The 14,691-nt window shown below is 36.3% G+C and overlaps 2 protein-coding genes across 2 annotated transcripts; one reads left to right on the top strand and one right to left on the bottom strand.

Moving 5' to 3' along the window:
* The first annotated feature begins 1,334 nt into the window (after positions 1–1,334).
* Positions 1,335–4,234, top strand: rpl36a (ribosomal protein L36A). The gene is made up of 5 exons (XM_028009421.1): positions 1,335–1,485; positions 2,022–2,127; positions 3,227–3,294; positions 3,385–3,507; positions 4,154–4,234. Exons 1-5 carry the CDS (start codon positions 1,483–1,485, stop codon positions 4,172–4,174), a joined length of 321 nt encoding a protein of 106 aa, XP_027865222.1. The 5' UTR covers positions 1,335–1,482; the 3' UTR covers positions 4,175–4,234.
* A 178-nt stretch (positions 4,235–4,412) lies between these two features.
* On the bottom strand, positions 4,413–10,186 carry gla (galactosidase, alpha). The gene is made up of 7 exons (XM_028009420.1): positions 9,923–10,186; positions 7,313–7,487; positions 6,316–6,490; positions 6,067–6,158; positions 5,835–5,996; positions 5,265–5,462; positions 4,413–5,153 (listed from the first exon to the last, which is right to left on the bottom strand). The coding sequence occupies exons 1-7, from the start codon at positions 10,081–10,083 to the stop codon at positions 4,860–4,862; spliced, it is 1,257 nt and encodes a 418-aa protein (XP_027865221.1). The 5' UTR covers positions 10,084–10,186; the 3' UTR covers positions 4,413–4,859.
* Between the last annotated feature and the right edge of the window lie 4,505 nt (positions 10,187–14,691).

Here is a 14,691-nt window from a genome sequence, read left to right as displayed (position 1 = left end):
TGTCTGAAAGGTTCATTCACTGGTTAATCAGTATTACTGGCTACAAAATGAAGACTGAAGATCACTTCAAGCAAATTAGAGAAAAGGTTATTGAAAAGTAAAAGTCAGGAGATGGACACAAAAGAATGTTTCTAAAGCCCCAAACATTCCCAAGAGTTCAGGTAAATCTATGATAAAAAAAATGGAAGCAAAATGGCATAAATATGTGTGTGTGTGGGGGCGGGGGGTGCAAGAAGGAGACTATAGTGAAAGAGGACATCAGGTTACCATGATTACGCTGATGGAGTTACTGGATTCAGCAGTGGAGATGGGAGAGACTAAATCATTAGTTTACTGTCTGCACTAAAATGTAACACACAGCTTAACATAGTCATTGGGGTATCTATACGATAAATAAAGTAAGATATTTCACATATTTTGTTTTATTTTATTATTTAAATAGATAATTACAATTAACTGCTTGTGCTACTCCAAAATATATCCCCCTTTCTTAAACTTATTTGTCAACTCCCTGATTGTAAGTAAAGGTAAATGTGGTCTTATAAGGAAGCGTAGTTGAATTTACACAAGTCTCTTGTGGACAGTAGCAGACCAAATTACACATGTCTGATAAAGAGACATTAGGTAATAGATGACTATTACTTCACATACTGCTGAGGTTAGGTAATATTCCATTTAGTCTTACTCCAGAAATCCCCTTTTAACCTCCCTGACAAAAACTTTTTATTCAACCTTTCATTGGTTTTGTGACTCCCCCAGAAAAAGAAAATGTTCCTGCTTTTCTTTGGCATTAGCCTATATTTTTCTTGTTCGTGGATTTACTGTATAAAATTTGTATTGTGTTTCGTTATTGTAATTTCTTTACTCTTTGTGGACTTTTGCTGTTTTAATAACGTTTTTTTATTTTTCTTTACTACATTACTACATTTCTTTACTACCCCACATTCAACAGCTAGCTCGATTTCACAGAACTTCATAGTCGATGTCTCACAGCAATAAAGTCCTAAGTTTTAAATTATTACTTTATTTTTTAAGAGAAATTACTATTAATTCCTAATACTGAGAAATACTACTGATGAACTAAACACAGCCCTTGATTATAATCATTATCATTTCAAATATGCAGCTCACTTTGAGATATACAATTGATGTCTGGACTGATCATTCAAAAGTTAGTCAAATCTAATCAATAAAATTAAATCCAATTCAGTTCAGTTATCTATGTAATACCAAATTACAGCAAAATGTAATTTCAAGACACATTGCAAACAAGTCTGATTCATATACAACTACATAGAAGCTGATAGGGTCACACCGAGTCCGAATTATGATACAGAACAATGACAATCGGTAACGTTTTCGTCTTCCTGACACACCCCACCGCTAGGGGGCAGAACACGCCGCTATTCACAGCTGAGAGCTACTTCAACAACCGCTTCCGGCCTCGTCCTTCCTCTTTTTCCTCCTCATCGGGTCGCAGCCATGGTATGAAACGACTACACCAATACATTTAATAAAATCAACATCAATCCTGCTATTTAAAGCATTATGTCTGACTTTCTTTAGTTCAAATGTGGTTATAGTTTTTCTATAAATGTTATAGTGGCTGTATTAGCCTCTATGTTTCGGTTTTATGTTGTTATATTGAGATAAATATGAATGCTAATGTTAGCAATGAAGAGCCGCTGTTAGCTTCTAACATTCTGCTCAAATTTTTAATTTAGTATGGGTGAATATGGTGTAGCTTAAATATCCATTCAAAACGGCATTATGTCACTTTTACAGAAACTGAACCGCACATGTTTGCGACGGTTCAATGTCCAAAAGTCACCATGCTATCAGAGCTAACAGCTAGCTTGATTAGCACAATCTATCCAACAAGAAAAGTGTGTTTTAAGGTTTTAGTTTCACGTTGTTTGCGTAGTTGTATCATTATTCGGTTATCAATTAACCTCAAGGTTAACTATGTTGCTTTTAAGGCTATAATTTGTCTCTAATTCATGCTTTCTGTTGCCATTTAGGTGAACGTCCCGAAGACCCGCAGGACTTACTGCAAAAAGTGCAAAAAGCACCAACCCCACAAGGTGACCCAGTACAAGAAGGGAAAGGATTCCCTCTATGCACAGGGTAAATCATTTCTCCACATAGCTCTGATGCAGTACTTGTATAAAATATTCACACTTCTTGAACCTTTTCATGTTTGGTCATAAAAAAACAACATAAGTGTATTTTGCTGGAAGTGCATATAATAGTAAATGGATTAGCAAAAATGCAAGTCTTGTTCATTTGTATTTGACTAGTTTACTCTGATGTTCCCAAGTAAAATCAAGAACAAATTTGGTTCCCAAGTTACCATATTATTATTTTGTTTTAGTTTAAAAATTAACATGTCACTTGCTATGAACTAGTTTTGAATGAAGAGGTGTGGAAGAAAGAAAAGTCTTACATAAGCTTCTACTCCTCTAGACTTCTTTTTAAACACAAAACAGGCAATAATCTAAGATTCCTATGTGGTGATGCAGCACTAAAGTGAGTGAAAATATTCTTCATCTTGACAGCACATGTTTTTCTACTCTCCTGTGTTTCTTTTGACAGATTATTCCACAGATCTAATCCATTAACAAATTAAATGTTCTATTTTTTATTTTTATTTTCTTTACAAATTTGTAATTTAAGCAAAACTTGAAACTATAACAGTTCACCAAGTTGTGAAATTTAATCTAATTTAATCTCATTTTACGCTAATTTATTCTAATTATTCACTACTGTTTTGTGAACAGTAACTATGGAGCTGCAGAGATTCAAAACTGGGCCTTTATAGAAGAATTTACCTGTGGGAACTTGGAAAATTCTCTGGTCAGATAAGACCAAAACTAGGTGAACTACATGAAAACAGTCATAGCTAAGGCTGGAAAAAACTTTGACTGGGATGGATGTTCACCTTCCTACAGAACAACAACCTAAAACAAACCACCAGATCTACAGTGGAATATTTGATAGTGTCTTTGTAGATTAGAACGGTCCACAGAAAGTTATATTCAATTGAGCGTCTGTGGGAAGATTTGAAAGCAGAGCATTTGTAGATTTACTCGAGACTGCAATTCCAGCCAAATGAGGTTCTACAAATTGAATACAATTGTGAATAAGTTTAAGATGTGTGGATACTTTTATAGATTGTTTTATATTGTAGCTGTTGTGCTTTCACTGAACTCAAACTGTTCTGCAGGTAAGAGGAGATACGACAGAAAGCAGAGCGGGTACGGTGGGCAAACAAAGCCGATTTTCCGTAAAAAGGTAACACCAACCTTCCCTTGTAGATAAGTTTTATTTAAAGGGTTAAATACATGTTTGAAAGCTTTGACTCAACTAAAATATCTCTTTCAGGCTAAAACGACAAAGAAGATCGTATTGAGGCTAGAGTGTGTGGAGCCCAACTGCAGATCCAAGAGAATGCTGGCCATCAAGAGATGCAAGCACTTCGAGTTGGGTGGTGACAAGAAGAGAAAGGTACGAAGCAACCATCATTGACTTTATACTCTTATCTCTAGGGATAAGAGTATAAAGCACAAACTGCAAGAAAATGTCAGAAGTTGATGAAATATCCTAATATCATAGAACATTAAATTTGTGGTGCATTGCTCAACTTAAATATGTGAATATTTAAGAAAACAATTACTAAAGAACAGTTTGTGGAGAAACTAACACTGTTTAAGTTTTAATTACTCCACTTGGACATGCCATTTTGTTGGAGTCATAATGCTTGAATGACATATTTAACACTAATTTCTTGGTTATTGAGCATAATTTAGTTTGACTGGGTATCATAAAAAACACTTATGGCATTTAAATGTTTACAGTGTGAATGTTGGTTAAAAAAAATCATTTACAAGGCTTGAATGCTGCATTTAGCTTTCTGTCTCAAATTGCAGCGACTATCTAGTCAAAAAGTTGTTGCAGATTGCTTAAAACATTATAAAGCCTGAAAATGTCTCAAATTGTTGACTTTGTTAATGGGCGAAGTGTAATCTTACTGATGGAAGTGTGTGGGACTTAAGCCCTTAGTGGATTGCATGTTCTGTAGCTATCAACCAGAAAGGAGCGTTTATCTTGAAGCATCATTTTCACCCAGATTTCTCTCCATTTCCACTTGCAGGGCCAGGTCATCCAGTTCTAAGCCGTGGTCTGTTCCTCTGGATGATATTGTCACGATTTTCAATAAATGTGTTGAAACATACTGTTATTTTGTGCTTTCTTTTCATGCATGGAGGACTATAGATGTGAAGAATTCAATTTTTGTATAAACGTGTAAAAACAAAAAGTTGAAACGTTTCATAAAATCTTTTAAAATTGGTTCAAATTTCTGTATCTGGAGCTCTTCATGCAGTCTGATGCAGAAAATTAATGGACACATCTTTGAGTATCACATTTATTCTATTTTATGAAACAGAATTTGTTAAATAGCTTTTTTTCCCCCTTTTAAAAAATTACATTATGAATCACAAACTGAGTTTAAAAGTTTACCCATAATTACTTTTAGTTTTAAAAGTTGCTGATAGAGAATCTGCAGAAAGATCCACCATGATTTTTAACAAGTAAAGGTCATTGCAAAGCTTTGTCGGTCTCTAGACAATAAAAAACAAAAATTGGCTTCAAATAACCTGTTAAGTATAAAAACAATGAAACTGAGCTTTAAGTTGATCTGGATGCTGGAAAAGCCCTTTACCAATGCAGTGAATCACAAATGGTCATGTACTGAAATGTCCAGATTGTTTTAAAACCTGTAGAGCAAAAATCTAGAAAAAATATTTTTAGAAACTTAATGAGTGAACCTGAGATTTAGAGTAACAATTTGACGTTCTTTAGTTGGTGTTCTTCCAGTGAAGCCTGCCAAAGTCTTTGATTGGTGTGACGGTCAGCAGAGCCGTTCCTGAAGGGTTTACTTTTAAGATGAGTTTGCTCTCTTTAGTCTGAACTCCCATCTCTTTGTATTGGGGGAGGATCAGAGTGACATTGCACAGGGGGTCACAGACCTTCCAGCTAGGGACGCCGCTGATGGCGAATCCCCGTGGACCACCGATCTCCTGCAGGTTGAGCACGGCGACAGCCAGGCGGTTTTTAGATAGAGGTCTCTCCCACACTTCAAAATTATTCCCCTGCAAAACAAGCCACATTTATTAGCCTTCAGGAGATCATTTCACATCTAAAACTGTTTAGAGAATGAGTAGATGAAGATGAAATCTGTTTTCTGCCACTTTCACTCCCACCTTGGCAGAGCGGTGTCCCTGCCTGCCCAGCGAGTCCTGGCTGATTTCTATGATTCGTTTGTTCTGCAGCAGCTCCTTGGATCGAGGACAGATGTCCCGCAGATCATTAGACATGAGCAGAGGGGCGGCCATGATGGCCCATAACGCCATCTGAGACTCCTGCTGGTCATGACTCAGGCCAAAGTTCCCAATTACAAGCTGGAGGAATGGATCAGTATCATAAATATGCAAACTTGCAAAAGCACAGACAAGCTAATTCTCTGGTATAAACAAGCTCAACATTGTTGCTTTATAGGTGACTTATTATACACCCTTGAAGAAACTAGGACAGGTCTATGGGTTATACAAAACATGTACATTATATTTTTTGCACAAAATCATTCTTGGATAATGAGATTTTAGTTTGTTCACTTCTGCCTATTTTAAGCTCCTTTCAGAATGAGCTGCTTTTGTACAAAATGTGCAAAAAGCTGTTTTTGGATAACTGAAAGAAGTAGAAAAGTTCTGATATAGGAGAAACTTCCTGGTATTTGAATGTTTTGGGATCAAATTGAAAGATGTGGTGAGTACCATATCGGGGTCATTCCAGCCCCCGGGCCCAGCTGAGGGGACAATGATGTCCTGATGAGAAGCAGTCCAGTCCAGGATAGATTTGATCGAATTCCATGAGTCAAACACGTCGTCGAAGTTGCGCCAGTGGTTGCAGGTCTCACGGATAGCGGTGTAGTTTGGCTGGAGGCAGAGAAAAACTAACATGTTTAAAAACACCTTAAAAAGGAAATGAAAGATGAATTTTCCCCACCTTTTGGAAAGGCCATTCATACAAAGGCCACTCACAGGAGTACAGGATACTTTTTCCAGTTTTGTTCAAAGCTTCTGACATCTTTATGTAGCCTAAACCAGAAAATTAAGCAGTAAGAGAACAGAATGACATAATAGAAACAGACACACTCTCCTTACATTTTTAGATAATGGAGTGAATGGGCATGCATGATTTGGCAACACAGCTGTTTAAATGGGCATTAATTTAAATTATGAAATTCATTCCTACCGTCTCCGAGCAAAGTCCACTTCAAGTTACAGCCATCGAATTTAAGCAGGTCCACGTCCCAGTCTGCAAACGTCTGAGCATCAGTCTCATAATAACCCAGACTGCCAGGGTATCCAGCGCAGGTTTTCTCTCCCACATCTGCATAAATACCCAACTTCAGGCCTTTAGAGTGGACCTGAAGGAGGGAAAACATAAGATGTTCAAACCAGCAGGTGGCAGTGTTGCACAGCTTAAAACTCAAAAAGCCTTCCAGTTAAATGAAGAGTGAAGGGATACGAAAGCTGATCAGAGCCCAGTTGAAGGTAAATGGACCTAAAATTGAGACAATACTGTAAGAAAAGCACAAATTATGAGATTGAGGCAAAGATTCACCTCCCAAAGCATAACAACACTAGACATACTAAAATTTGTATTGCAAATATTTTGCTCAGGTCCCTCTTGAAAATGAGATCTAGATCTCAACAGAGTTTACCTGATTAAATAAAGGAATACAGAAATACTAAACATATGCTGAACTTAGTATTGAAAAAGTTCAGTACAGATTAACACGTATTTATGAGCTAAAATGCCCCATGCAAAGGCCAGAGCTATATTCAAACTGACATTTACTGAGAGAAATGGGCAAAAACGTCTGAAATGTGCAAAACCAAGAGAAAAATACGATGTATGACACTTGCAGTTGTACTTAAATCAAAGAATAATACTACAGAGTATTGACTCAGGAGGGACAAATACATATCCATGTCAAATCAGTCAGACCTTTATTCACAGAAAATGTTGAACTATGAATAGATGACTTCATGCTACAAAAACTCCAATGAAAGAAACTAAAATTTATGGTAGTAGCATAAAATGTAGAAATATTCAAGACATATAAATACTTTTGCACAGAATTTTGACATGCTTCACAATCATAGACTGGTCATTCTGCACCCCAAATCTATTAAACATCCCATTATTTTCACTTTGTGATTTATTTATTATAGCAGCAACTCACATAGTCGGCTAACTTTTTGATGCCTCCCGGGAATCTTTTGGGGTCCGCCTGCAGGCGGCCTCGAGCGTCACGCTGGTAGGACGGCCAACAGTCGTCGATGCAAACGTACTCGTAACCGGCCTCTTTCCAGCCATCCTTCACCATCATGTCTGCCATCTGCATGTACAGACGCTCGCTGCCAAGGAAACAGGAGGAAATAGGCAGGACTGTCAGTTAGGATGCAGGTGCTGAGAGTTATTGGGATGAAAACATGTCTCACAAAATACAAAAAAACATTGTATAACAGTGTATCTGGATGCAGCCACATATGAAGTAACACAGATATCAAGATTCAACCAAGGCACTGACATTTAGGGCCTCGCTTCCTGAATAAAAATGTGACCTGGGTGGAATACGAGGTAAGAATTAGTCGCAAAGGAGAGCGCATCAGCAAATATTTATTTATATTTGAGCTAAACAAAGGAAAAATGAATAAATTTATTAAATGAAATAGAATTTTAACCGATAGTTATGACAAAAATGTAGAGAAGATAATGTGTTTGATAGATTAGATAATATAATGAATAAAATGATATACGTGAATTAAAAGTAGTAGGTTCAGATAGTTTCTATGTTCAAAATCCAGTTGAAACTTGAATGTGAAAAGACCCAAATGAACATCACTGACAAAATGTATTCTGCAGCTACACGGGTCCATTACAGCTGTGTTTCCCAACCCTGGTCCTGAAGACACCCTGCCGTGCATGTTTTGGATGTTTCCCTGCTTTTACACCCTTGATTCAGATGATTACAGTTCAGTAAAAGCCTGTTAAGATCTAAAACATGCAGGTCTGTGTGCTTTAAGGGTCAAGGCTGGGAAACGCTGCATTACAGAACTGAGCAGTGAGAACTAGCAAACCTGTAGATTCATTCAAAATGAAACCAAAAAATATACATTTAATTAAACATATTCTGCCTGTAATACTGAGAGCCTGTATTTTGACTCAGGAGAGTTGATGAGATAAAGAATGGGGACATGTTTTGATGAGTTCATTCATTTATAATTCATTAAATTGATTTTGGATTTAAAATGGCTACCTTTATCAATGAAACACTGAGCAGAATAACGGGTTGAGCCCAGGACTCACGTGTCCTAATTGCCCCATTAGTGACTTTAGTAGCTCTATTAGTGAGATTATTTGACTACAGCTCTTCAGGCTGATACTTTCAACCATTTTCAGAACTGAAGAGGCCTTTTTGGATCAGAGGTGAAGCATCTTCAAGAAACAAGAGAAGTTATTTCTACTTTAGCACTTTCAGGAAATGACAATCCTCAACACCAGAGCACACACCTTCTGCACTTTTCTTTTTCTTCTGTATTTTACAGTTTATGAAAAAAGAAAATGTAATTGGTCAATAGCTTAGCCAGGAATAGCCTGATTGTCTTAATGAGCGGTGGGTGCTACAGTGGTGATGTAGTGATGTGATGGGGTGCTTTTCTTCAACAGCGAAGATGGATGGTGCTAAATACAGTGGAATACCTAAATAATTGTTAGATGCTGCAAAAGACTTGAGGTTCACTTTCCAGTAGAACATTTCTATGTGTTAGAATAACCTTGTCAGATGCTAGATATAACTAACTGAGAATCTGACTGGGAAACTCTTGCTGTTGGTGTTTAAAGTTGCTTTCCATCCAATCTGGCTGAGCTGTTCTGCAAAACCAAATTAGGAAAATGTTTAGTCTCTGTTTATCCACAGCTTGCAGAGATGTATCCCAAAAGTCTTGCAACTATGATAAGCAGGTGTTAATGTGAAGTACCGACTATGCGGAGTTGAAAATAAATTAATTTCACTGTCACTTAGCAACTACACTATATTGTGTTGATTTGTCACAAAAAATACCAATAGAAATATTGAAGTTTGTGGTTGTCTAAAAGTACAAGATCAAGGAACACTTTTGAAAATTTTTAAGTCTTGAAATGACATTTGTTGTGAAATGGTGCTATATAAATAAACTGAAATGATTTGAATTGAAAGCAAAACCCATTCAGAAGCACATCAAGCAGAAATCAGGAAACATTTCTTTTTCAAAACCACACTGAACTGCTATCTCAGTGTAGCAACACTTGACTAAATAGTAAAGCATCTACAAAGTTTTAAAAAGGTTTTACAAACCAGCATGTTGACAAGAAATTTATGTTTTAAATTTACATATTTTAAATCACTACATTGCATTTTTCTCTCATAATATGCTCTTCTAAGGCTGGCTAGGTTAACTTCTTACTTCTTAACATTGCTTTTAATACTTATTTTGTTCTGCTTCATAGGAGTGAAGTAAGAAATTAACATTTATGTTACTTGCATGAGCACTTCTCTGAAATTAGTGTAATGCCATTATTAAATAGTAAGAAGGCCGAATAACTGCTTTTTATTTTATTTTTTTAAATGCCATTTTTCAGAAACTTTTAGCCTGCTCTAAGTATTTACACGTTAAATGTCAACCATCCTGTTGCTCCAATCAAACCAGTGTGGAGAAATATAACCACCATGTGGAGACTATATTAAGTTTGAATCATTCAAATTAATCTATAATCCAATTAAAGGAACAGGTTGTTGCCTCCTTTTTCCTACCTGATGCAGTTGTCGGGGTCTGTGTCACAGTCAGTGTTACACATGAACCTCTCCCAGTGCAACCAGCCCATGGTGGGTTTCAGAGCCAGTCCGTTGTCCAGCGCTTCAGCTGCGGGACTCAGTAAACTCAAAAGTACGAGGAGCAACAGCATTTTGCTCATTTTCACCCACAAAGGCCCCTTTTAGCAGCGACGCTGCTGACTGGAAGGTGCTTTTGTTATTTCTCACAGCTATTTCCTCGTACCGAACGTAGTTGTCCCGCCCCCTCTTCTTGATTGATAGTCAGACGGACCAATAGGATCAAAATGCGCCTTCAGTGGGCCAATAGCGTTTCGCTAAAAATCTTCCTACAACAAACGAGGAAGAGCTCTCTGTTAAAGTCAGGAAAGGCATGTGAGAGGTCAGGTGACAGGTCTTATGATTTCTATAAATAATAAAAATAACAAAAAGGACATAATCAGTTGTAAATGAGGTAAATCTGCAATAACTATCTGGGGTATTTTCAGAAACTAGCTTTATACTCACACAATAGAAAACCACATTTAAAAAAACTTTACCTTAGGTAAGGTTGAATTAATATTATCAGATAAAACTATATATGAATAAATGTACATGCTTAGGTTGACTACTTGACTTTGATATGTGCTTTTTGCAGATGATGTAGTTCTGTTGGCTTTATCACATCCTTTATCATTTATCATGATGAATTTCTTATTGTGATAAGATTTTGATTTATTGCTGTCACATATTGTAATTAATGATGTTTAAAAAGCCCTAAAACTCTCAGAATTGTTATTTTTACTATTCTAATTACTGTTTATTCAATAAAAGTGTATTAGTAATTATGAAAACATGATCAAATGCAGGTACCGTGTGCATTTTAGTGATACAGATCACACTTTGTTATGTGACTGGTGTCCTAAAGAAGCGCAGTACGAATGGCAATGTTTTTAAAGAGCAGTATTTGTGTTAGTGGCACTATGATTGCTGTGCCATGCCATATATTTACCTAAAATATGTATAGTTTTTATAGTCACTCTTATCATTATCACAGGAATACTACAAAATTTTGCAATAGAAGTTCAAGATCATATTGCCCACACTTGACTACTTGCATAGTCTTTTATTTGAGTACTTTCACAGAGAAGCAGAGTTTCATCCTTCAGGGAAGCGCCTTGTCCTCTGCTGTGTGTTTTTGCATCAAACCGGTTACTAATGCATAAAAGTCTCAGAGTCAAACGCACCCCAGACTTACTCAGGTTGGTTTTTCTCTATAATTCCCTCTCTACTCCTCTCATTTAGCAGCTCCAGAGTTAGAGCAAAACCAAACACATTTGTTGTGTCTTACAAACTATATTTCGAAAAGGAAGAAACAGGACATTTTACTTTTAAGCAAATATATAAAACATGCATTTTTCCTGAAGATGTGTGCTTCAACTGTCCTGTCTTAAGAGATTTTGGGAGCTCACTGTATTTCTGTCTTTTACTATTGGATAAAAGAGCCTTTATTCCTGCTATTTATTTATTTTAGCTAATTTCATTAAATAAAATTTGAGACAAAAATGATAAATAAATAAATAACAGAACCAGATAAACGTCTATGTGTAAAGCAAAGGACTGTAGACAATTATTAAAGGAGTCTTAATCAAAAAACAGACTTTGTGCTACTTTGAATCTCTTTCTCTGACCTTGCACAGAACTCTGAAAAACAAAGCAGGTCTGAAGGGAAGGCAGATGGATGGACGATTCCTAGAAACCTGACAAACAGAAACCAGTTGCTGGGAATTGTAAGATCAAAGAAGTTGACTGAAATCAGGGGAGAAGTGGCTGTTGTTTTAAAAAAAAAAATCTCTAAAAGACCTTCAGAAGCCATTGGAGTAATTTCCCAGAACTTCTTCAAAAACCTGGCTTATTGGAAGTAAAATAATGGTCTGACTCAGAATGCTTTATGCTTTACTTTAATTGAAAATTGCTTTGATCTTGCAAAGGTTCTTTACAAATATTTGTAATGTTAAAACCAAACCCTCCACACTGTTATTGACCCCCAGCTTTGTCCATTTAGAAACGTAGATGTTTACCCAATTTAAATAACTCAAATTCTTTCAGTCTGAATGAAGAGCATCTGTGAGTAGAAGTTTTCAACTTTTGCCATTTATTCCCAAACTGAATTCAACTCTGGACCTTCAATAAACTGTTCTGTTGTAGCTCTGGCTTTATGTTTAGTTATTATCCTGCTGGAAGGTGAACTTCTGCCAAACTTTCAAGTCTTTTGTAGATTTTAACATTTACAATGACAAGCATCCCTATAGCATGATGCTGCCATGGTCCATGTTTCCATATGGAGGTGTTTATTCAGAGTCGAGGCTTTTACTTTTCTACTTTTCCCACTCTTCCTTAAAAGCCAAATTTCATTTAATCTTCAGTGTTTGGGGTCACTCTGGTAATCCAGTGTTGTAAAACCCGATTTTATTTTGTTTTTTAGTTGGATTCACTGCATTTTTCCTGTAAGCAGTCCGCCATCACATTGCACTCAAACAAAATGACTTTTTCCTACGATCCATAAGTGTAAAAGTAGAATTTGAGTTGACACCCTGGGCGTTTATTTGTGTTTGTCTTACAGCAGGCAGCAGGACTGACTGAAAATGGTCCAATTTATCCCGCTGGTCCCCGAGGAGCCCGGCTAATAAAACTGCCTCACACACTGTTTGTAATAACATACATATTGAAGCTGCTTCGGACTGTTTAATAGCTGGCAATGCAAGGCAATAATTTTTCCTGCACTGATGTTAAAAGAATTATAGATCTGTTTCTTAATTCAGCAGTAAAATGGACACCCTGCTACTGAATGAAATGAATCCTGGACGTTTCCATTTGTGAAGTTGTCACAGATCTTCTCACGCAGAGAGAATGATGAACTTTTGTAGTTATTGCTCTACCTTGCTCTTTTTACGAGGAAAGCTGCTGACATTTTATTTGCAGATGAACTTTTTGGGGTTTTGCCACATTCACAAACTAGCTGAAGCAAAAAAGTTGCAATGTTTTAATCAATTCTCGGTCAACTTGACAACCTATCATTGCTAAGAGTGACTCACTGGTTGCTAAATGTAACATTTACAGCGAAACACTTGTTTTACAGGTATTCTGATGTGTTATTAGCAGTACAATATTGGCAGGTGTTGTTGTCAGGAATTTACTGTGAAATGTAGCCATTCAAAATAAAATGTTTTTACTGTTTTTTTTAACAAAGATTTTAATAAGGTTTATCATATTTATGTTGGTTTATAAGTTATATAACCCTTTATTTTACAAATTGCCATAAAAGGACTATATTATACCTTTTTTTTACAGCAAAAAACTGTAAAAATCTACAGAAAGTATTATATTTTACAGGAAGTTACAGTATAACTAACTTCCTGTACTTACCAGGAAGTTACCGTGTATTTTTAATAATTTTTATCATTAAATATGTATTATTTTTAATAAGTTATACAAAAAATTTGTAAAAAATCTTATTTAATAATAAAGCATTTTTTTTCTATAATAATTTTCAATGACAAAATATGTTTTCTACAGTACAATTTAAGGTTACCAAACCAATATACTGTTCTGGAAGGTATATTAATTTGGTTTTTTATGGTACATTCCTGGCAACGTCCGCTGCTGATATTTTATCATAATTTTAACATTTACATTGTGCTATCTCCAGTAAAAAAATGCCACTTTATTTAATTTACTCTGGTAATTTGTCATTTTTCCACAATGAGAAAAATTATGAAAAATAAAACAAAATTAACTAAAAATGTGTAGAATGAAGCAATGCTTTTTCTCTTAATTATTAGAAAAATCAAATAATGAAGTAAACTAATAAGCTGAAAATTTACACCTTGCATTTGGAGGATTTCCTTTTGAATCTCTACAAGATTTTGCATGTTTTTAATAAAAAAAAAAAAAGGTGTTCATTAAACTGATGCAAGATTACGACAGCACTTCTCAATCCCCACAGCTGGCTGTATGTAAAAGAGGGCAGTAATGAACACAAAACACGACCTTTCCTCAAAATGTCAAGGGTGCCCATTTCATCTCTAAACATTATCAGAGGTTTCACCTAGGGACAAGCCTGATACAAACAATTTGTCACATGCTGCAGTTCATATCAGAGCCAGTGAGAGAAGCCTTTGAGGCTCTAAATGTCAGATTTCAATTTGACTCTGCCCTCCTTCGCTGATGGATGGGCCAATACGGCTCATCTAAATACACAGTTTTCTTCTTGTAAAAATAAAATGCTGCCCGCTGTTGAGATAGACACCCTTGTTCTTGTTATATAAAAGAGCGGGGTGCCTGTATCTTTACAGCAGTTAATTGAGATTGTTGACAGCGTAGACAGCGCGCAGGCAGCCCCTGCGCGCTGTCTTGCTTATACGGCTCCCTGGGGATTTGACACCAATCCATCATGCTCCTTTCTTCCCCACTGTCATAACTGAAGAGACTGTCATGGCTGACTTATGTGGGCATCTATGTTATGAAGTGTAGTTGGGTGAAGTAAAAGGGAGAGCATGGTTGTTGTGTGTTTTTCTTGCCAAGAAGTTTCATTATTGTATTGATCTATAGAGACAGGTAGCAGTGCGAGTAAATGTCATCAAAAAGTTATGCTTCCATGAATTTAATCCCCACTTCATGGCTCACGTAATCTCAGTGGGAAAATTATTTATTGTCATGTAATTAGCTGCTTAAATTGTTTATTTGAGCATCTCAGGGGGGGGGACCCACAT

Source organism: Xiphophorus couchianus, chromosome 23, assembly GCF_001444195.1.
Source record: "Xiphophorus couchianus chromosome 23, X_couchianus-1.0, whole genome shotgun sequence".
NCBI classification, from domain to species: domain Eukaryota; kingdom Metazoa; phylum Chordata; class Actinopteri; order Cyprinodontiformes; family Poeciliidae; genus Xiphophorus; species Xiphophorus couchianus.
Note: the sequence above shows the minus strand (reverse complement) of the source record. Positions and strands in the feature narration are given on the sequence as shown.

Bases quoted from the DNA above. Each gene is read 5' to 3' on its own strand.
- rpl36a (XM_028009421.1), top strand. The intron at 2,128-3,226 runs GTAAATCATTTC...ACTGTTCTGCAG, and splicing joins GGATTCCCTCTATGCACAGG to GTAAGAGGAGATACGACAGA. The intron at 3,295-3,384 runs GTAACACCAACC...TATCTCTTTCAG, and splicing joins AGCCGATTTTCCGTAAAAAG to GCTAAAACGACAAAGAAGAT.
- gla (XM_028009420.1), bottom strand. From the start codon at position 10,083: ATGAGCAAAATGCTGTTGCTCCTCGTACTTTTGAGTTTACTGAGTCCC. The intron at 6,491-7,312 runs GTGAGTTGCTGC...TCCCTCCTTCAG, and splicing joins TCAAAAAGTTAGCCGACTAT to GTCCACTCTAAAGGCCTGAA. The intron at 5,463-5,834 runs GTACTCACCACA...CCATTCCTCCAG, and splicing joins GCTGGAATGACCCCGATATG to CTTGTAATTGGGAACTTTGG.